The sequence below is a fragment of the Melanotaenia boesemani genome, chromosome 10, assembly GCF_017639745.1.
Source record: "Melanotaenia boesemani isolate fMelBoe1 chromosome 10, fMelBoe1.pri, whole genome shotgun sequence".
Taxonomy (NCBI): domain Eukaryota; kingdom Metazoa; phylum Chordata; class Actinopteri; order Atheriniformes; family Melanotaeniidae; genus Melanotaenia; species Melanotaenia boesemani.
Window position 1 is genome coordinate 35031748 of NC_055691.1, and position 22850 is coordinate 35054597.

General features: G+C 39.7%; 1 protein-coding gene across 8 annotated transcripts; it reads right to left on the bottom strand.

The window, feature by feature from the left end:
* Nucleotides 1–1274: 1274 nt before the first annotated feature.
* On the bottom strand, nt 1275–19928 carry cracr2aa (calcium release activated channel regulator 2Aa). Of its 8 annotated transcripts, none has more exons than XM_041997682.1 (19): nt 19710–19928; nt 19430–19535; nt 16793–17221; nt 15553–15667; nt 15277–15466; nt 11184–11330; nt 10850–10940; nt 10652–10747; nt 9601–9788; nt 8627–8698; nt 7232–7277; nt 6982–7070; nt 6536–6878; nt 6323–6455; nt 5010–5091; nt 4631–4745; nt 4368–4469; nt 4055–4131; nt 1275–2322 (listed from the first exon to the last, which is right to left on the bottom strand). In XM_041997682.1, the coding sequence occupies exons 3-19, from the start codon at nt 16991–16993 to the stop codon at nt 2235–2237; spliced, it is 2175 nt and encodes a 724-aa protein (XP_041853616.1). In that variant the 5' UTR covers nt 16994–17221; nt 19430–19535; nt 19710–19928; the 3' UTR covers nt 1275–2234. The 8 variants fall into 8 exon arrangements, with proteins under 8 accessions (XP_041853616.1, XP_041853620.1, XP_041853619.1 ...); XM_041997686.1 differs by having other exon boundaries at nt 16793–17032; nt 19710–19807; XM_041997685.1 differs by lacking the exon at nt 19710–19928 and having other exon boundaries at nt 6536–6627; nt 6736–6878; nt 19430–19574.
* Between the last annotated feature and the right edge of the window lie 2922 nt (nt 19929–22850).

A 22850-nucleotide genomic window follows, 5' to 3' on the forward strand; every position in this document is an offset into this window, starting at 1 on the left:
AATCATCCAAACTGCTGGAATGAGTGACACATGTTCCTTTCTTCACGTTACTGTTGAATGTCTTTCTTATCTTCACTGTCCAAAGGAATCAGTTTGCTACTTCTTCATTAAAGCTAGTTAATGACTTTGTGCCAAATATCGCGATAACTTAAAGAATGCATTAAGTTTTTTAGGTATCGCGGGATTTGGTGATTATACGCACACACAACTTGCAAATGTCTCAAGAGAGAAGTTTTTTCATTGCAAGAAAAGCACACGTGGGAATTGATTCTACTTTTGATAATTTAGTACCACTATAAAAAAAACAGCTGTTGAATAATTATAAATGAAAATGACACTGAAAAGTATATAAATTAAAATAGGCCGGATGGGAGGGCCTGACTTGTGAATGGGCGGGGCTTGTGTACTGGGGCCGCGCTTAGCGCCGGGTCTGGTTTGAACCACTTATGAGTCCCATTTCTTGTAGTTTGTGGAGCTTAGTTTCACACTGACATTGCACATAGTTGGGTCATGCTGCTATGTACTCGGACAGAAATAACTTTCCATTTCACCAGTGCTCTTAATAAGGTCATTGCCAAGGTGTTCACACAAGAGTTTTCCTGCTTTATTTTGGTATAGACACGATCTACATTTTATCAAGAGGTGTTATAACTTCATAACCTTGAAATGGGTTTTCTGCACCAAACATTGTTTAAAACACATTATATTCCTGCGTATACTACACCATGGCAGGTGCTATTATGATAACACTATAATAAAAATGCAAAGTTAATAAATAAATAAAGCATTCAACCAATGGAAGCCACCACAGTAAAGAAAAATAATCATACTATTTTCTAGAGCACATACTGTGATCACTTCTTTGATCCTTGAGTGAAAATTACAAGGTTAAGTGTTGGTTAGAAGAAAGAAATGCATTGAACCATCAGTGCTTACAATCAGTCTACATGATGTCATTTTTTTAGTGAGACCTGAAATTCACATCTCTGGGTTCGAAGTATAAAAAATAACTAAAATATTTGTCTGCTCAAACACAGACAAGATTTCTGTATAGGCAATGATATAAATTCATATAAATTGGCAAATTGATTGCACAAGTATTAATTTTCCTTTACTTTGTAAAAATATATCTTAAATACATTGTTTTGTCAATTTAAAAACTGAATAAACTGCAATGTTCAAACTTGTCCACTGGGTTATGCTGTGCAGCTAATTTTAATTTAATTGTTCCAGGAAAAAAAAAAAAGAAGAAGACGAAGAAAACAGTCCTTTGGTGCTTTCTGCATAACATACATGAATATTTATTTATATTTACATCTTATGTTTATTAAAGTGACATGTCAGATCCTAGCAGTAGTGAAATACTGTTAGTGACAAAAATCTGAGCTTTTTAACAAAATATCCATATACAAAGTACATAACAAGACACAGTGATATTATTTCATAAAATACTTGTCACCGAGGCAGATTAAGGTCATACAAAATAACTCATCTCATATTCCAGCAGAGCCAACATCAAACTACATCACATCTTTAATAGTAAATAGCAAAACAACAATAATTGCAATGACTGACAAACAGAAATCACTTTAAATTTGGCAACCGTGGAACAAATCTGACCAGAACTTAGTTTGTTCAAAGTACTCCAGTACACATCTGTGATGTCACATAAAACCAGAGTAAGCTCAGCCTGAACAGTGAACACAAAGTTAAGCCAACAGCTCTTTAAAAAATTAACAGCAAAAGGTGTGTTTACTCGAAGGTTGTCTGGAGTATTTAACAGAGATTCGTGCTACCGTGCTCACTTGTGTGTACAAAAGGTAAATAACAGTTTAAAACTACAATATTTCACAAATAATGAAGAGAATAATATTTCTAATAAAAAGTCCGTGTCTGGCAGGTAAGAGGCCTGGAGTAAACACATGTTCGCAGTTTCTGAGTATTACATTCAAGTTTGAGTGAAAATCGTACAGCAGATTAAAAAAAAATGTTTTAAAAAAGTTTCAGTTTGGGATGAAAGAGATCATCTTTCATCTTTGTACATTGTTCAGAGACGTCTATCCCTCAGGGGGAAATACATATTCCAACCATTTTACTGACATCAAACTGCAGCTACTTTACAAACATCTGCAACGAGACAGAGTGATAGTTTCCATCCTGGTGTTGGAATTAAGCTCAAAGACGCCATCATACTGGGAATACGGGTAGTGTTACTTTGTGTTCAGTGTCATCTTTTAGCAGCAGGATCTCTTCTTCTCTGAGGGGCTGCTGACCAGCCGGACCGTCTTCTCCTTCTCTCGATCCTCTTGGTCTTTCAGACTTCTAAGAGACATATTGAGGCATAAAGGAATAAATCAGTTCAGTGTGCAGCATTACTGTGTCAGACATGGTTTTAATACCTACATGTGCTTTGCAGCTGTTGCTGCTACTGCATATCAACTCACATGTTTTATTCCTGCTCTGCCTTCAGAATTACGTTTATTGTTCACTGAATTATTTGTTAGGCTGCGATGCATAAGATGCTGTTATGCTCTCTCCGAGGAGCACTTGGAAATAACAACCATAATGTTGAGTCAGGCTGCGATAAAATCCACGTTTGTACATCTCTGCACAACAGTTTGATTTTTTTTAAGAAAATAGAAAAAAAAATAAAGAAAAAGATTCTAGGACATCTAACTAGAATGCAATGACTGATAAACAGAAATTACTTTAAATCTGGCAACCGTGGAACAAATCTGACAAGAATTTAGTTTGTTAAAAGTACTCCAGTACACATCTAAAGGCTGTATTATAGTGTGAGTGTGGATGTTGTGTTTACAATTTAGTTTCTGGGCATTAGTGAGTCATCCACCACACTGCCACTCACTGAACAGAAAAAAATATATGATAAAATGTTTATATATATGTAAGGGATAATGCACGACGAGGTGGCTATTATCATAAATTAATGGATGACGAGGAGGAGTGAAACCATCCGACGCGAAGCAATGCCACAGACATGATCTGGCGTGTCTGCAGCCCTGCGTCTTAGTTTCTGTTGCCAGGGTTACCAATTACCATTTAGTCAGCGCAATAATTTACAGCAATAAGGCTATTTGGCCGGAACTTCTTTTGTAGGTGTCCATTATCACTTTTTAATGGACACCCTCCAGCCAATCAGAATCGAGTATTCACCCAGACCATGGTATGGTATGGCAGTTAAGAAATCCCTATCCACAGATTGGTTATGAAGCCCCAATAAGCATTTATTTTTTATGATCGTTGAAAACCCAGATCGTAATTGCGATTAAAATTCGATTAATTGCCCAACCCTAGCTATGCCCTGCCGGTCATCAGATTCAGAAGAGATTCAGACCACAGATGTGAAAACATGAAAGCTCCTGACCATACATGGAGGGTACCACCCCAAATCCAGCAGCCTGAGACTATACACTTAGTGCAAGGAAGGAGAGAATAACCGAGCTAAGATCCTGTGGGACTTCCAGATCCAGACCGCCAAAATGGTAATGGCAAACCAGCCGGTCATTGTGGTGATGGACAAACAGCAGAGGACAGTTATTGTGGTTGACATGGCAATACCAAGTGACTGCAACATCAGGAAAAAGGAACATGAGAAACTGGAGAAATACCAAGGCCTGAAAGAAGAACTGGAGAAGACTTGGAAAGTGAAGGCAACAGTGGTGCCCGTGGTCATCGGAGCACTCGGAGCAGTAACCCCCAAACTGGAAGAGTGGCTACAGCAGATCCCAGGACAAACCTCAGACATCTCGGTCCAGAAGAGAGCAGTCCTAAGAACAGCCAAGATACTGCGCAGAACCCTCAAGCTCCCAGGCCTCTGGTAGAGGACCCGAGCTTGGATGGATGAGACTGCCCACGGAGGGCGAGGGGACAAATATATATATATATATATATATATATATATATATATTTATTATATATTTTTTTATGCATTAGTGGGTTAAAATGGCAACTGGTTCCCAATTGACACATTTTTATTTCTTCTGGTTTTCTTTTTACATAAACTAGCTGAATAAAAGTCAAGACTTGTGCTCACCTGGCTAAATAAACCATGGACTCCATTACATTGTATCCAGAGCACGCACTGCACTCATAGAAGCTCATCTGGCAGTCCTAACAAAATAAAATGAAGAAAAAGAAGAATTAGGTAGGGTAAAAAAAACAGATAACAGTATTAACATCAATGTCATCATCAGCAGACGCTGAAACTACAGGTCACGTCACATATTGAAGGATTAAAAAAAAAATAAAGACAAAAAGACAGAAAAAAATTTAAAAGAAAAAAGTAAAGAAAAAACAAATTTAATATACTACTCTGTGTTTGTAGAGAATATTTATCTGAAACAGACCTTGGCTAGTCTGTCACCCATTTTCTTCTGAACTTGTCGCTGAATCTCTTTGTCGGTTTTGTTCCCCAGTAGCATGACGGGTATCTCCTCACCTGCACCCTCCTGCGAAGGAAGGGAGAGAGAGAAAATTAGCTATTAAAGGAACAGTCAATGTGTGTCTGTTTTTTTTTTTTTTTTACTAAACTCATTTTGGGTCTACCATCCGTAAATCAGAACGTGAAACAGCGACCGTGGTGTGCATCACAGCCTGGTCCCTGTTTTACCTTCACACTCGTCAGCCACTGTCTGACAGCCGTGAAACTCTCCTCAGCAGTGATGTCGTACATCACAACCACACCGTCAGCTTTACGAAAGAACTGCTTAGTGATGCTTCGATATCTGCATGAAGAACAGGAAAAAGTGGACTCAAGGATAGTGTCTGATTTTAGAGTAATTTAAATCATTACTGAGTTTCATTAAGTGTGGATCAATAATAAGTTTTAAATACGTCTAATACTAAATGTCTCAGTAGAAGGAAATCAGGGAGGTTTCTGGTCATATAAACAGTTTGTTTGAGCTAAACCTAACATGAGATTAAATATATGAAATGATCATGAAGTGATCAGAAGGACCACAGCCGTCTTTCTTCCCTTCAAGCCTTACCGCTCCTGTCCTGCTGTATCCCACAACTGCAAGGCCACCTGGCTGCCATCCACCGTTATTGTCTTTACACTGTAGTCTATGCCTGCACAGAAAGAAGTCAATCATAGGTCAGCGTATGCAATTTTTTAAATAAATATTTAAAATAAAAAAAGAAAAGAAAAAAGAGAGAAAAACAATAAATTAAAAGTGTCAGGAAACACCACCATGTACAATATGCTGAGTGTCGTTATGTAATCTTGTGTTCGGATCTCAGGAGCGTCGCCGTGAATATGAAAATGCTGGAGGGAAGATATTTTAGTTATAAACTGATTTACAGGATTAAAACAATAAGATTGAAAACTGTAAATATTTATTAAAGTAATACAATAAAAATATATTTTTTATTGTAATAAGAAATATTTTTATTTCCCTCTGGTATTAATAAAACATTTAAAATTATACTCAAAATCATTTCAAAGACAAACTAAAGTACTTTATTAGTAATTTTAAACAGAAAAAAAACTTTTTTTTTATCTGACTTTTAGAAAATATGCTGTCGGTCATGTGCAGATAATACCAAAATATTTAAATGTTAACACAACTTTTGTTATTTCAGCTGTTTACCAAACCAAACTCAGTCTTAGTAATGTAACTGGACAACTTGTGCAGATTAAAGTTTCATGACGTACTAAACTAAACCATCGGGGAGTCTTCAGCACCACTGGGACAAATCTTTGATTACAAACTGAGAAAGAAAATGAGTCTAATGAGCTTTGAAACATATATAAAGGTTAGATGTGCACAATGCGGCGATAGTGGATGATCCCAGGACTCTCTCCATAGGAAAGAAAAATCCACCTAGAACCTAGAACATCCAGTCAGGACAGGAACACGGAGGCAGGTGTGTGATCAAGTTTATCTTAAAGACAGAAGCCAACAGAGTGGCCGTCACAACCCATAAGTCTCAGAAGCTAAAAAAAAGAGTAAAAAAAAAAACCAACCTGAACCAGAATAAAAATAAAGAAAAGAACATATGATCCAGGTTTGAAACTACTCATCTCCAGATTAATTTCACATTTATTTCTTGAACCACCCAGAATAACGGAAGCCTGGATGTGATGAAGTTCTGATGTAACACAGAACTGAAACGTTCGTAAAGAATCATGTGCATCAGCAAAGTGTGGCTTTATGATACCTTCTCTTCTGACATCTTTGTAATCTAAAAAAAATACATTTGCTTTTCAGTGTCAAAAACATGGCTGAGTTTTTTGACACTTGTCAGCACACGGAAGCAAAAGGGCTGCATGGGTGCATCTGCACTACACACCACTTACCCACAGTGGCAGAAGAGCCCGGGTGGAAGCTGCCATCACAAAATCGCCGGAGGAGGGAGGTCTTTCCAACACTAGAGTTCCCCACCAGGACGATCTTGAACAGGCGATCAGGTGTGGATGGACCACCTTCCTCCTGAGCAAACAGCAGAAATGAAACTCTCAGTATAGCTGCCGTCTTATTCGTTGTTTTTAATTCTGTGTCTGCATCCTTACGTTAATGCTGGTCTCCATGCCAACGGGCTGACCCCTTGGAGATGTTGGGATTTGCCTTTCCTGCACACTTTCCACTGACTCCTGTGGACAAACTGGTGATGCATTTGGGTAAATATCACTCATCACCAAGTCTACAGAATCTTGGCTGTCTGAGTCTTCCTCTTCTTCATTATATTTCTGAGGACGGTTTTGTGACTGACAGTCATTCAGCAGATGGGGGAGGTGGTCTTCCTCAATTGATATGATCCTCTGGAAGTGCCCCTTTGCTGGGAAAGATGGCTGGTCTGACCCATTAACGATGCTCTGTCTCGAAGAGCTGGAGGTCAACTCCTCCTCATCCTCACTGCAGATTAAATGTGACATTTCAACACACCTGCAGTATTCTAGGTGATGCAGCTTTAAACATAAAGACATTTGTATTCAACGTGTCAGTTCTGATGGTTTACCTTCTGAAGACATCTGCGTGTGCGTGTTTCACACCATCGACTAAAGGCCTCTGCTTCAAGCCTGAGGATTTCTTACAACTATTTGGTTTCTACGGAGTCAGAAGATGGAGTTCAGTGTGTTTAGTGTGGAGTGGCACGAAATTTCATTTCATAACAAACTTTCTGTAAAATTAATAAAGAAACAACAAATACAATATGCATACAGGATAACTCTGAAAGTTTAAAGGAATGAATGATACGTCACACACACCTGATAACACATGTCTCTTTCATCTTGCAAATGTTTGTTTATTTCTCTGGATAAAACAAAAAAAGAGAAACAGGACAGAGTGAGAGCAAAGACTGGATACGTGACCACGACCTTAACCTCCATGCTTACATCCTGCTTCTCCTCCAGAGTCTAAAAAGCAAGACGATGTGCACCGAGTTACAGAAGGGGTGCACATTTTCTTTGTTCTTGATGCTCTGTGCTTCAGTTTGTATCTGGATAAAAAGCACTGTGTTGGGCCCATAGGGCGTAAAATAACTGGACAGACAATTTACACATTTCTTGACAATCTGATGATCTGAAGCTTGACTCTTACAGGTAAAGATTTGTGCTTTTATTTTTATTTGGGGGAAAAAGAGTTTTCTCCTTCTTTTGAATCAGTCTAAAGGTGAGTTTTAATGCACGCTACATGCAGAGACTTTCTGATTGTCAACGCTTCAACAGAAGCGTCTGCTCTTCTCGCTATCTTGATGAGCATTTAGGAGCTTTGGACATTGTTGAAGATGCCAAAGAGGAAACCTTACCAGGTCACAGAAGAAAAGATTATTCTGGGGAAGTCAGAATATTAAAAAAGACTTTTTTTCTCATCTTTCTTGTTGCGACCTTCAGCCTGAATCCAGTCAAGAATATTCTGCCTGTTCACAGTGAGGAATGTTGCGTCTGACTTGGCCCATGTTTACAGTCCCCATCCAGCTGACTGACACATTATCAGCAGTGTAAATAAAGCAACGAGCCGGTTCAAGCAGGTGGCTGGAAAACTTCACATGACTGATCTTAAAACTGCATTAAACCAGTTACCATCACATTCATTGTGTTGAAAGGCTGAAGTCATTCAGCTTTGTTTTTTTTTCTCTCAGAACTGCTGTCAAAATGAACCAAAGACAAAGTGTCTTAAATTAACTTAAACTTCCTTTTTAAAACCTAAAAAAGTGCTAAAGTGGAGAAGCTGAAGGGCAACAAGGTTGGTAACTGTCCTGGTTTAATATTCTGGACAGTTTTTAGAATAAAAAACAGTTTTCACAGGTATTCAGCAATTTGTCATATGAGCTTTAAATCCCATGAAAAGACATGAAGCTGAGAAACGAATCCGTCTTCATCGTGTTGGACCCGTGCGACGCTCTGAGATGAGTTAACACCGTTCGCTTTGCCAGCCCAGCACTGCTGGTCACGAAAGCAGCACATGATGATGATTACTTTCTCTATGTACGTTTTTTTCTTTGTTTTTGCTTGTCTCTCTTTTTTGTTTCAAAAGATAATAGTTTAATTTAATATGCAGTGAAATGACATCAGAGACAAATCACAATGGAAATAATAGGTGATGCTTCCTAATACCAGCTAGGACCTTTAAACAGGTCTCTTTTTAATCTCGATCCATACCTGAAGACGTCCAGCTGTTTGAGAAGGCTCGCTCGCTCTCTCTGCAGTCGTTCAGTAACTCTGTAAATTTCCCTGTTAAACAACAATCAGATAATTATGATTAACACTTTGAATATTCGCTACGGTTCCAGGGTTACTGTCAAGATAAAAATCTTACGTATGAACATGATCCAGAGCAAAAATGGACAAAATACAAGCTCTTCTCTTTTCTACATTATTTCATGACACAGTGTCACAGCAGTGAAAACATAAGTCTTTCTGACATGGCAGCGACACGGTTAACGCCAAAGAATTCATCTGTAAGAGCACAAGAGTGAATTACTTGTGGTTTATAGCAACCACACTAACCTTAACAATATGGGTCACAATGACCTTAATAATAATAACATTAATAATAATAATAATAATAATAATAACAACAAGATGTACGGACAACATTAGTCATGTTTACATTTATAAGTAAATAAGAAATGGTGGATGGAAACGGGAAAGATCTAAACATTTTCCTGTCCTCAGCAGAACAGACTGAGGTGGTTTCAGGGATTATTTAGCTTTCGACACAGTGATGTGTTACGTAGCAACCTCGCCTGCAGATACAGGCTACTTCATTCACTCACAAACAGCAAATTGAAACGAGCCTGTTACACGTATTTTATTAAGCATTACATTTGCTTCATAAGATAGAAATAGAATAGAATAGAATAGAAATAGAATAGAATAGAATAGGAATAGAATAGAATAGAAATACTTTATTAATCCCTTTGGAGAGTCCTCAGGGAAATTTGGGATCTCTATCTACCTAGAGGAGTGTTTAACTTTGTTTTCACAAAAGGAAAAAATCTGCTGGACCTTTATTCATCCTTCTCGGGGAAAGTTGATGTTGCAGACAGCTGTATATGGCTGTGTTTTCTTCATGTAAGCAGGAAAATAAAAGGTCGTTAGACAACAGAACTCGTGAATCAACAATCACTCACATCTCCTTCTCCTCATGAAGTCGCGTGGACTGCTCTTGAAGTAAACACAGCTGTTCCTGAGCCAGGATCAACTCTTGGCTGATGTGCTCCAGCTCTCGGGCTAATTCGTCATTTGTCTGTTTCAGCTTCACGTTCTCCACTTTGGTAACATGTTGCTCACTATGAAGCTCCTGACACTGACATTCCAGCTGGAGATAGAGGGGTAACAGAAAAAGGTACAAGGAAGAGAAACAAGGTAAGAAAAGAGCCAGTCACTGTCATAATTTACAATAAATGAACGGTGGATTTTGGCATCATGACATGTTTGTCAGCTACTATCCTGAAGCCTTAAATTTTATATTTGGCCTTTCCCATCTCTGACTTTAGCAGCCAAACCAGTAGTTTTCATTATTTTCATTTGTCAGTGAACTTGTTGATGAATGTCAATGAGAAGCAGCCTTGCTGCTTTAATCTAGCTCCCTAATGAGCTTTGACAGATAGGGTAGAGTCTGTAAATGGAAGCATGATAAAGCCTGTTATCACATATGTATTGAATTTGTTAATACAAGCTTCTTTGCTGCTCACTGGAGAAGCATTACTGAGATGCCACAAGACAGAATCAAGATAACTAAACACAGCAGAGGATAAAAAGTGAAAGGTGCAAGGCTAACACGATCACGTGGAACTGTGGTGCTGAGTATGTTTTCCTACCTATACCTTTTTATGTGTTTGTTCAGTAACCAGTAAAAGCAGCCAATCTCCAGAGAAAAACGTCAGAAAACCTGGAGAGTTGCTGCTCATGGCTACTTTAAATGATCACAAGAAATGAGGAATGGCTCAAAACGTCATATTTGTTTAGAAGTGTGCTCTGCTCAGCTTTATCACTGGGTTTATAGTCATATTTTAATGTTTTTAAAGTGGTGCGTAATTACTTTATTAACTTTTTACTGCTTTCTGTTATCTGTCATCCTGTTTTAAGTGTTTTATGCTCTGATGGCCTATATTTATCTATGACTAAATGTTCATTTAATACTACACTCTGAGGGAAGTACATCTCCGTATTCCTACTTACCCTTCTCTGCTTTTGGAAGAGCTGCTCTAGCTCCTTTTCCTTATTGGATAGCTGCAGCTCCAGCTCTTGACTGCGGGACAGAAACCGCTCGTAGTCCTTCAGCGCAGTTTGAAATGATGCAATGAGCCAAAACATGAGGGGTTATAATACATGTGACAAACATATGTTTTATATTAAGGGGCAGTATCGGGTTTGTACCTGCAGTACGATCCTGTCCTTCTCACTTTTTATTTGCTGCTCCATTTCCTCATACAAGCGTTGGATCTCATCATCATGTGTTGCTGCTTTCCTGTATTGATTACATTCAGATGTAGTAATCAGCCTTAGAACAGTACAGACGTCTTGGCAGAAACAGCCAATTAACAAAAAACCCATTTAAGAACATTCAATTTGTGAGTACAGAGGAACAGCTTTTAATCATGCTGATATGGGAACCCCGTTAGATAAATACCATAAAATGCTGAAAAGCCTTAAATACAGTTTAAACCATCTACATCAACTGAATATTAATTACACAATCATGTTGGTGTACCTTATGAGAGCACTTTCCATCTCACTCTTTTCTTTGTTGGCTTCAATAATCTGGGATGTCACTCTAGCCAGGAAGTCCTCAAAATTAGAGAGAAGATGAGGTTCGTCCCGGCGCAGCTGGGCCCACAGAGTTCGCACTTCAGCGGGGCTGGTGGAGTAGGGTTGGGGAGCAGATGCAAACAGATGCTAAATCACTGGAAACTTGACATGAAATTAACTTAAAACTGTATTTATTCCCCAAATGGAAGCTGTAAATCACACAAACTTGTAAAAGCTGATTTTTGTAGTAATACTGAATAAAATAACGACCAGTCAAATTCAACAGAAAAGAACAAAGATGAAGGAAGCTGCTGTGGAAAATATTCACTTTATTAAAATAAAAACTCAGTGGTCTCTCTCTGTCCCTCTCTCTCTCTGTCTCTCTGTGTCCCTCTCTCTCTCTCTCTGTCTCTCTGTGTCCCTCTCTCTCTCTCTCTCTCTGTCCCTCTCTTTCTCTGTCTCTCTGTGTGTCCCTCTCTCTCGCTGTCTCTCTCTGCCCCTCTCTCTCTGTCTCTCTCTGTCCCTCTCTTTCTCTGCCTCTCTGTCTGTCTCTGTCTCTCTCTGTGTCTCTGTTTGTCTCTCTGTCTTTCTGTGTGTCTCGGTCTCTCTCTGTGTCTCTCTCTGTGTCTCTCCCTGTGAGGGTTTTCAGAAAAAGAACTGGGAGGGTGTCATGGAGAGAGTGTGTGCTAGGTTTGCCAACTGGAAGTGGTTGCTGCCTCAGCTGTCCTACATGGGTAGGGTTCTAGTGGCTAATAACGTGGTCATTTGACCCTCTGGCACAGACTGATCGTGCTGCCACCACCAGAAGGCCTGCTTGAGGATGTACATAGAACACTTGTGGATTTTTTTCTGGTCTGGGCATCATTGGCTGAGAGCGGCAGTCCTGTATGTCCCGGTCCAGGAGGGGGAACAGGGCCTGATTGACATCATCTCTCGTGTGACAGCCTTCAGACTACAGACGAGACTGCTCTATAGTTTTGGATCACCGTGGATGGACACCGCCTGTTTGTTACTGAGGAAGGCGGGGGGCTTCGGTTACGACAAACATTTGTTTCTTCTCCAATCACAGACGCCGGATCTGATGGGCTTGACACCTTTCTGCCGGTCAGTGTTGCAGGCATGGCGGGTCTTTTTCTTTGAGCGGGAGCCCATCTGTACTCCTGGGTTCTGGTTGTTTGAGGAGCCCCTGCTTGGAAGTAAACTGTTTTCTTCTCCGATCCTCACATCTGTCACTCTATGGTCCCAGATGAAGGAGGCAGGCTGTGTCAAACTGTCAGACTGCTTAGCAGGCTGGTACAAGAGGTCTGTGCTTCTTTACCAGAACCACTGAGAGCGTTTGCTGAGAACCGCACTCTGTCTGACCAGTGGGGTGATGAGTATGAGTATGTTTTCCCCTTTCTGGTAGCTTCTCCTGCTATAGAGCAGTGGCAGGAGAACCAAGAACTTTACTGACTTTTCAGACACTGGGAAAGAGGGCCCTCTACCTCATCAGCATGAAGGTTTCAAACCTATACTCTCTGGCAGCTGTCAGGGGGTCGAGGTGGACTGAGTTTTTTGGGGCATCCCCTAAAGCCTGCTGGCGGTCCCTGTACAAAAACCCAATTGATAAACGGTCTGGTGACCTTCAATGGAGGGTTGTGCACAGGGCCATAACCACTAACAGGTACCTGGCACACCTTGATCCTAGCACGAGGACTTGGTGTCCGTTTTGTTTCCAGTTAGAAACGGTTCACCATCTTTTTGTTCAGCGTTCACGGCTGATGGGTTTGTTTGAGCTGTTGAGGGGTTTGGTTCAGGAGTTTGGAGAACAGTTCTCTTTCAGTTATTTTGTTTTTGGTCCTCAGTACTTGGCGTGTAAAAAATCTGTTCACTCACTGTTAAATCTGGAAGACCAGAAGGAACAGGATCAAGGGTCAAGGGTCAGAGGAGGTTCTCCTGGTCTTCACCAGATTACTGGGAGCTCGGCTCAGGGTGGAATTTGGTTTCTTTAAACTCACAAACAGGTTGGAGGAATTTGTGGAATTTTGGGGTCTGCAGAACTTTCTGTGTTCAGTTACAGAAAATTGTTTGGTTCTCAATTTTTTTTTTCCCCTCTTTTTTTTGTTGTTAGATATGTGAATCATTTTCCTTTGCTTGTGTACCCTGAAATAAAGGACCTTTTAAAACTTAAAACTCAAATCTCTCTCTCTCTCTCATAATAATTATCGTCACCTACTGGAGCTAAAAGACATCGAACATCCTTTGTTCATGGCTATTCTAGGAAACATCAACAGCTGTCTAAAGGTCATTTAAGGCTACTGGATAATAGCTCCACTCATGAATGTTCTGGAAGGCTTTCCAAATCCTGGTTCACAACATAACTGCTGATATAAAACATACAGAATATAAAAGATCATGAATATAAAGTTCTTCAAACGTGTGAAGAAGACACTGTTGAACAAGGCCAGTAACTTGTAATAAACAAGATGAAACAAGTGCAATAAAACAAAATATTAATCATTGTAACATAATCTGAAGGGAACAACAGCCATAAAACTAAAGCTAGAGAAGACAGACTTTTACAGAGAAAGAAATTAAAACTGTTAAATAAAATCTTATGCTGTTATTTATCTTTAGTTGCATTTTATTTGTACAAGAGAGCTTTGTCCCCTAACATGGAGCCCTTTAATATGTCTTTGCGTATGCTCCGTGGTTCTCTTTAAAAGGTTAGGAAATTGTGGATGAATGGTGCCAGTTATTAGAAAAAGAGAACTGAAGTGAATTTAAACTGGAACGTGAATGTCAGACTTGTCTAAAAACAAGGGGAAAAGTTAATCATCTATAATAACTGCACTCAGTGAACCTTCAAAATAATGTTGCCAAAACATGATTAACTAGAAGGACTCGGATCGCACAGACCTCCGCCAAGCCATAGGGCCACTGAGAAAAACCCAAAAAGCCCCAACAGCCCACCCAGTTCCCCCACCGGATCCAGAATGTCAACACGATCCGGGTCACTCAATGTCGGATTATAACGTCTGCCCTGATCTCAGCTTGTATTTTGTTACCAGTGACTCTGGGCAATCCAGACCCCCCAAAATGTAAGCACTTGTTCCTTTATTCCATTTCTGACAGTTCCTGAAAATTCCTTTAGAAATCTGTACTTTTGTGCTGCAGACAGACAGACGGACGTACGTGGTCTAAAACATACCCTCTGCCTTGGCAGAGGTAAAAATGGTACTATACGTTAAGCTGCTTCCTCCGTGCAGGTCTGTTTTAATTTAATTAATTTATTACTATAAATGAAAAAAAATGAAGTAAAATGTTTAAGAAAATGGATAGAAGCAATAAATTATGTGTTAAATTAAATAATAAATAAATTGCATGGTAATTTCTTCACAAACTTAACTTTTAGCACAAGTGTGACCTAAAAGTGCCTCTGAGGTATCTCTTAGAAAAATCCACAGAAACCCATTAAATGCTTTTCCTTCAGGTTTGGCCAAATCAATGAACGTTTGTGCTGCACCAGCTGATGTGATCCAAAATGTCATCGTCCCTCTGCAGCTCCGACCAGGCAGGAGGAAGCCAGGAGAATGGTTAAAAATGTCATGCTCCTCCATCACGCTTCACTTTCACTGAGTTTCATGTGTGAGTCGACTCGTGTGTTTCATTCGACACCATCATTATATATGTTTCAGTCTAACAAAGCTAGAGTCATCTAAGGCCAGGTAATAATCTATAAACACCACAGAATATATCACTATTAATCATTTCTGACTCTCTCGTTTTCTTAAAACTTATTTTTAATTATGAATTGACATGTTTGAAATGCAGAGCTTTTAAAAAGTTTAACTTTAAAGCAGAAAAATGGACGGAGCACAGATTGCTCAGAGGTATAACCGGAAGCGCTTTGCTTACGAGTGGAAACTTCCAGCTCTTGTTTGGTTTGCACAGCTGATTGCAGTTCCAGCCTATCGCTGGAAACACAGTGTAGACTTGGAAAAATACACAAAGTGTGAAGAAATATAATACAACAACGAGCCAGGATCACAGCCATGAACACATACAATACTCACTCTTCAAAGACACTGTTGGCTCCAAGGCTCTCCATAAGCATAGAGAAGTGTTTTTCCTCTTCATCCTCGTCTCCTTTTTCTGGGCTCGCCCCCCACTGCGACTGGTACAGGGCTTCTGGCTGACTGTTGCTGGGGGTTTTCTCCCCCATGTCGTCTTCTACAGAAATCCTCCGGCCAAACAGAAATGCACCTCCAAAGCGAAATAACTTAGATTAATAATGATACAAATAATGATTTAACAGTAATGTTTAAAGCTGAAACAGGCTGAAAACATACTAAAGCCTGAAGAAAACTCGTCGAGGGTGAGGTACCCATTCCCATCAGAATCAAGGGTGGCAAATACGTTCTCCAACTCCTCCGCACTAAGAGGAAGCTCGCCATTCAATCTCTGCTTTACAAGACACAAAACACAGCTCTTATTGAAAAGAAGAAACTTTCAAGGTCATTAATAATGCTGTAGCTATAACAACTGACATGTGCATTTTATAACAAATAACAGTTTAGGTCTGACAGCTGCTCCCTAACCAAGATGTTTATCCAAATAAATGTGACGAGATCCTCCTAAAAACCCGACCATGGCAGCGATTGTCAGAGCAACATCAAGTACAATCAACACAGCCACACCTCTGTAAGCAGGTTAGTTTTCATAGAGTGTTTACACAGCAGCAAATGTTGACTGAAGGCACTCTTACAATCCTGGGGTGGAACACAGAAAAGATATCATCTGCTTAACACCATCAGCTGTTCTTGTAAAATGTGTTATCTAGACAGAACATGTCCCTTATGTCAGCAGAACTGTAAAGCTATCCTGTTGTTGGTCATGGTGCGAAACGTACTTTGAGCTGTATCAACAAACAGATTTAGATGGTACCACTTTTTTCTTTGCTGTAATATCAGGATCAATGGAAAATGTATTAGATATGAAGAACTGCTTTTAAGTACAGTTTGTACTCTTCAGTGCAGATGGTCATATAGTAATGAGAGGAACTGGACAGCCATCTAACTTCCATTATCATAACCACCGGATCAAAGCTTATCCTGCATTATGCTCTTCAGAGCAAGAGCCTAGAAGTGCCTCATCAAAGGGTGAGATGAATATGTGAGGGCCAGTGAATCTGCACAACAATGCGGCCGAGAGGCTGCATGACAAAGCTCCCACATGGCTCTCTGTGTCTCAGCCTCTTCTGTGATGCTTCGACTACGGTGCATGTCCTGTTCTACATCATTAATAAGCGCGTAGAGAAGCCCAGCATTGTGCTCGGATGAATAAAAAGTGTTCATCCCTTTAAAGCAAAAACAACATGAACGTGACGTCACATACACAGCGGGTAACAAAACTCCACAAAGAGCAGACACTGCTGATCAGGAGTTCTCAGATTTGGTAGTAATGATGTATTTTCTGTTATTTTGCAGTGTAAAAATATAAATGTAATCAGTTCAAACTAAATGACTAAAATACAACATTCAGAACTCTTCTTTCCAAACATGTAAAGTTAGTAATTTATCAGTGTCTCACCTGCATGTCTCGCTGGGTGATGAAGCCCTTGTTCTCGATGTCACACATCTGGAAGAACTCGTGGGTTTTCTCCAGGATAGTGTTTTGTCCCACATCCCTGTTCACACTCCTCTCTCTGCAGCTCCCCTGCCTTTGCCAGGCAGTCTGGGCCACAGTGGCTGCTGTGTTGATGCCGGCACATGGAGCCGCAGAAGCTGCCATCTTATCTGCGAGTGTTGATATGAGAGTGTTTCCTACGTCCTTCACATGAGCCAGGTATAGAAGGAGGGGTGGAGGAAAGTGAGCTCAGAGAAGTCGAGCTTCAGGCGGTTGTGCATCTGAGGCTTTCACCAATGTCACAGATTTTCATCTCTTAGCAACCACCTCTTTAATTAACAGATGAAACCTATGAGAGATGCAGGAGAGTCCTCAGTTACAGCCGCTTGTCCACTGAATAGAAATAATCATAATATTCATGGATGGGTAATATCAGAAATGTGATTTTAATGCATTAAAAAAGGGACTCAGCAACACAAACCCTTCTGGTCAGAAAAATAAAACAGAAAATAAATAAAGTCAATGAATGTAATGTGAACATATGGATCTCTCTTAGGTGTCAGTTTCACACCTAAAACAACTCTTTTCCATCAGGGCAGTGGCCCCTGCTGAGACTAATGTCATCTGACAAGCAAAGAAAGTCATAACATGACGAGGACGTTCTTGTATGTCTGGCAGTATTGATTGAAATGACTGGCCTCTATGCAGACCACAGACCTGCATCTACTGGTTTGGAAGAGTGCCTCCCACGTGTGCATCAAGAGTTTGCTTGGTTGACTCATGAGCATCAGATGTGTGTGATGACCCAAGCAAATGTGGATGGTGGACAAACGTAAGAAAATAACTGGCAGGCAGACAAAATAATGAAAAAAGAGCTGATTCAAGAGTAATCCTTGTTTTCCCTCAGCAACATTAGTTCAGACTCAAAATATTACAAAGGGGACAGTTTCTGTTTTTTTAAATACTTCCTTTTTCTGAATATATCACACTATGAGGTTCGTCTATATTATGTAATATTTTATAAGCATGACGAGCCTCACGAGGAAAGTCTACAACACAAGATACACGGCTTTAACATAAGAGAGGAAACAAGGAAGGAACTTTAGTGAACTGTTGTTTAGAAAGAGCGAAAAGGGGATTTTGGGCTTCAGGGAGTAAATATGGATTTCGTATGCCACAGAAGTGATAAGTTAGAACTCTAATCTTTATCAAACTCTAGTTGTATGATGCTGAAAATGGGGGAAAAAAGCACTAAAGGAACTCAGTCTGAGAAAACAAAACAATGACTTTGCATTTAATGTGTAGCCTGACTTTAAAGAGACATCACAAAAAATACTAAACTTACCAACTAGGAAATCTCATTCCTTGTGGCTTTATTTCTCTCAAATTTCTACTAATCAATGTTCCCAGATTCCAACTTCCCAGTTGCCACTGAACGCAACGTCACACTTCTCAGTTGACTCTAGATGCAGTCAGGTTAATGACTGATTTGTTGAAAATTTGGTAAGTCTGCTGAGACAGGTGGGGCAGCGACCTTGGACTAGATGTTTTTTACCTTGCTCTTTGAATTCACAAAGACCCTTAATTTGCATTTGAAAGATTTGTCTAAATACTGCAGCTAGAACTCATATTCTTAGTCTAAAAATTCTAACCCAACTTTTTCATTTTCCAAAGATCCAGGATTTAATTGCTGGATCTGCCTGCTTTGCATTCATAACTTATCTGTTTCAGGGCTTGAGTATAACAGCTGTTATGTCCTGACCACAATGCTGCAGACCAGGAGGAGTTCTAGCTTCCTAACCACAACAGGTTTCTGCAAAAGATGATCAAGCTTTTTGCATGCTAACCCAAACCACAACAAATATGCCATCTAAAAAAAGCCAAAAGGGTCTGTGCTGTTGTAAAGAAGCCTGGCACAGATCTCAGAGCAATTGTGAACTTTTGTTTTAACAAAAAAGAAAAATAAATGCTTGAACAAACAGTTGGAAGTGGTTTTTGTTTGCATTTGCTCTCCTAAAACTACTCTTTTAAACTATAACATGAGTTTGTGATCCCAGTCTAATATGCCTGAATGTTCATAAGGTTTTTGTTTGGACTGACCTATATCTGCATACCTCTAGTCAATTGTTGAGCAGCTTTCTTATCATCTCGAAAGCATCTAAGACGCAGAAGCTAAACAAGCATAGAAGGAGGGGCAAAAGCAGTAAAACCACAGCAAGCAAGCATGATGTCCGCATGTCATCTGCAGCAACAAGTAGCCCCCTAACGATTTCTACGTTACACCCAAATGTGTGTACATGAGCCAACAAAAATGACCAAAGCCAACAATGTATTTCTGATAGTCTAACGTTGTCGGCCACGGGTTGTAGTTTAACAAAACACGTGTAACTTCACATTAAACACGCGCTTCCTCCGCGATGTTTTGAAACTTCCTGTCACAAATAAAGACACCCTGTCATTGTCACATTACTTAAGTAAACGTTCACTTTTTTTAAGCTATATGTACTTCCTTGTGAGTTTCAGGCAGCTGCTAGTTGTAAAGTTTGGCTAACAGTTAACCAGCTTAATTGAGCTTAAAGGTTTGGGGATAAAAGTACGCACCGGTCGGACTGAAGCTGGAGGATTACGTGGACTTGCTGTGCGACGTCCGCTTCTTGTTACAGGTGCCAGTAACTGGTCTGTGAGTGCAGGAATTTCACTAACAGCACTGACAGGGCAAATATGGAGGGAGGAACTTCAACTGAGTTATCGGCGGTCGCCATAGCAACGCTGACAAGGAAGACATCCGTGTCGCGCGCAGCGACAGCCGCACGCTGTTGTGGAAAGTCCTCCTGACATCATCATGAAGTATGAGGAAAATAATAACTTCAGTACAACCTACCGCGTAGCTGCAAACTTGTTTCCGCGTAACCAAAATTGGTGATGAAACTTTATTTTTAAAGGGGGCGTTTTAGACGGAATTTTTAAATGTTTGACCAGGCTGCAAGTTTAAGGCAAAAATGGCTGTCTGCAGTGGTCATTAGTCCCCACGCATAGGTCATCTTTTTCACGTGTTCGTGCAGGAAAACAACACTTGTTGCTAATAAGTATGCTTCAGTTCAGCAAAGCGTGGCAGCAATATTTACTACAAACATTTGCTTGAACATTTCAGCGTTTTCACAGCAGATAAACTCGTCAGAGCAGAAGGTGCATCCAGACTAATGATGGCCACATCCAATCAATGTGCCTGCAAAGCATTCAGGTTAATAAAGTGGCACAAAAGATTTAGAGCTGATTTTTTTTTTTCAATTCATTCATCAAAATAGTCACATTTTTATTTCAACCTATTCTTATTCATAGTCTACACTTGAAGATCGAGGATTTAAAATTTGGTAAGTCTGCTGAGACAGGTGGGGCAGCGACCTTGGACTAGATGTTTTTTACCTTGCTCTTTGAATTCACAAAGACCCTTAATTTGCATTTGAAAGATTTGTCTAAATACTGCAGCTAGATCTCATATTCTTAGTCTAAAAATTCTAACCCAACTTTTTCATTTTCCAAAGATCCAGGATTTAATTGCTGGATCTGCCTGCTTTGCATTCACAGCTTATCTATTTCAGGGCTTGAGTATAACAGCTGTTATGTCCTGACCACAATGCTGCAGACCAAGAGGAGTTCTAGCTTCCTAACCACAACAGGTTTCTGTAAAAGATGATCAAGCTTTATGCATGCTAACCCAAACCACAACAAATATGCCATCTAAAAAAAGCCAAAGGGGTCTGTGCTGTTGTAAAGAAGCCTGGCACAGATCTCAGAGCAATTGTGAACTTTTGTTTTAACAAAAAAGAAAGATAAATGCTTGAACAAACAGTTGGAAGTGTTTTATGTTTGCATTTGCTCTCCTAAAACTACTCTTTAATTAATCAAAATAGTCACAATTTTAGCCCAACCTATTCTTATTCATAGCCTACACTTGAAGATCGAGTATTTAAACAGAAGTATGTGCATTGACCTGACACAAAAACACAAATAAATTACTTATTAGAAAGAAAAAAACTGCTTTTCAAATAAGTACAACAAGGACAGGCTTTTCAGTCAATTACTGCACTGATGTAATACCAATGATCCACACATGGGGGCAGTATGGGCTGTGTTATGGATTCACTTATATGAAATGAAAACCGGTAAACACACGTTTTTTCCATCATAAACCAGGAGCCTTGTTTAATAATCTGCTTTTATAGAAGTAATTATTCTACTTATTGACCATTCAACATTCTGGATCAAGTTTTAGACTCTTCATCTGGCCTGTTATAGTCTAATAAATGCTACAGATGGGCTTGGCCACAGTCTTAGAACCACCATCTCTAATTTGCAGGGGGAAGAGTCTCATAATCTGCCATAAAAACAGAATTGCACAGCAGCCGAGCAGGTGTAGAATCACTCTTATGCAGACCACTTTTGACACACTTTCCCATTTCCCAAAGTGAAGCTACATGAATGTTCCACATGTGTGGTGGCGATGAGGGCCCTCGAGCTTTGTCTCTTTTTTAAGTTGCTTTTGAAAGGCTGATTTGCAGCAAACAGATGTGCATGAGATGTTCCAGCCGAGATGTTTGAGCCAGATGTGTTTACACTGGGGAGCGCTGAGGGATGATCATTAACACTGCACACATTGCACACAACATGAATAGTTTCTCAAAATCTTTAATTTGGTAAAGAAAATTGATATATATATATATATATATATATATATATATAATATATATAAATTCTAATCATGGGAAAGCCATTCTTTCCGTTCTTTCATTCCCATCATCTATGTGTCCTTGGAGGACACAGACAAGCTCTGATGCTTGAACAAAGTTTTGTTATCAAGGACGTCTTGGAGTCATTTTCACCAGTGGAGAGATAACCCCTCTCCACTGCCGTCTCCCTGCTGAGGCAAAAAAGGGAGGAAAGCTTGTGCGGCCAGTGTCACCACACTGATCTGGTTTAAGGCCTTGGAAGGACTGACATCACACTTGGAGAGCTTCATTCTGCTCAGCATCTGAAAGCATGAGAGTGTGTGGTTGGGGGCTTGGAGTCATCTGTGCCACTGCTTTAGTGGTCTTTTGGATTTCTGGGATTACGCTATGCGGTTATGATCAGAGATATGTCGTGCCTGGGGATGCGGCTCTGGTGTGGACAGCCATTTCATTTCAATCCCTGGCCTCTGCTGATTCTTTGTGACTCTGGGTCTGGGATTTTTGTACATGTGCTCTTTTGTCCTTCCTGTCTGAGATTTTGTCTCCAGGGAAAATTCATTCACATTTTTTTTTTCAGTATCAGAAATATTGCACAGCTTCAGACTGAGTAAATATCTAAAGCGTGCATGTAGGACAGACCTAATTTAAAGTTGTCCTCTTCAAAAAGTCCAGATTTAGACCATTTTGACAGCTACTGAATGACACATAGTCTTTGCCTGCATTTCCTTCTACATAGTTCGGCTTTATTCACTCGTCTCAGTGACTCAAACCTGTTTGTTTTCTAGTTTAATTAAACATTTGTGTTTTTCATAAAGTATTACATGTGAATTAGTGGCAGAAATTCTTGTAATTTAAAAATTAACCTTAAATAATACTTTTTTTTCTTTAATCTGAGGTGTAAGTGTTGTCATCCCCGAGTGTATTCAGCACAAGCCTCTGCGTGGTTTGAGTGTGTATGAGAACCTCTAGGTGGCACAAGACATTAAAATATGTCTTAATGTGCTGAAGCATCCAGCTCAAGCCCTGAAGACTTACTGTTACTATGAAAAACCTTATAACAATGACTCTGGTTAGAAAGATAAAGGATTTTATGGATGGTTTATCACTGTTACATAGCCTAAATTATTTTATGGTTGCTTTTTAATCAGCACATTTTACAATTAAAAATGAGAAAAAACAAGTGTCATTTTTAACTTGTGCAAGTGAAAGTACAATGAACAAGTATAAATAAAGTGGAAAAGCTGATTTGTTTTTAATGTGTTGTTGTCTGGGAGCTAGATCCAAGTTAATTTACT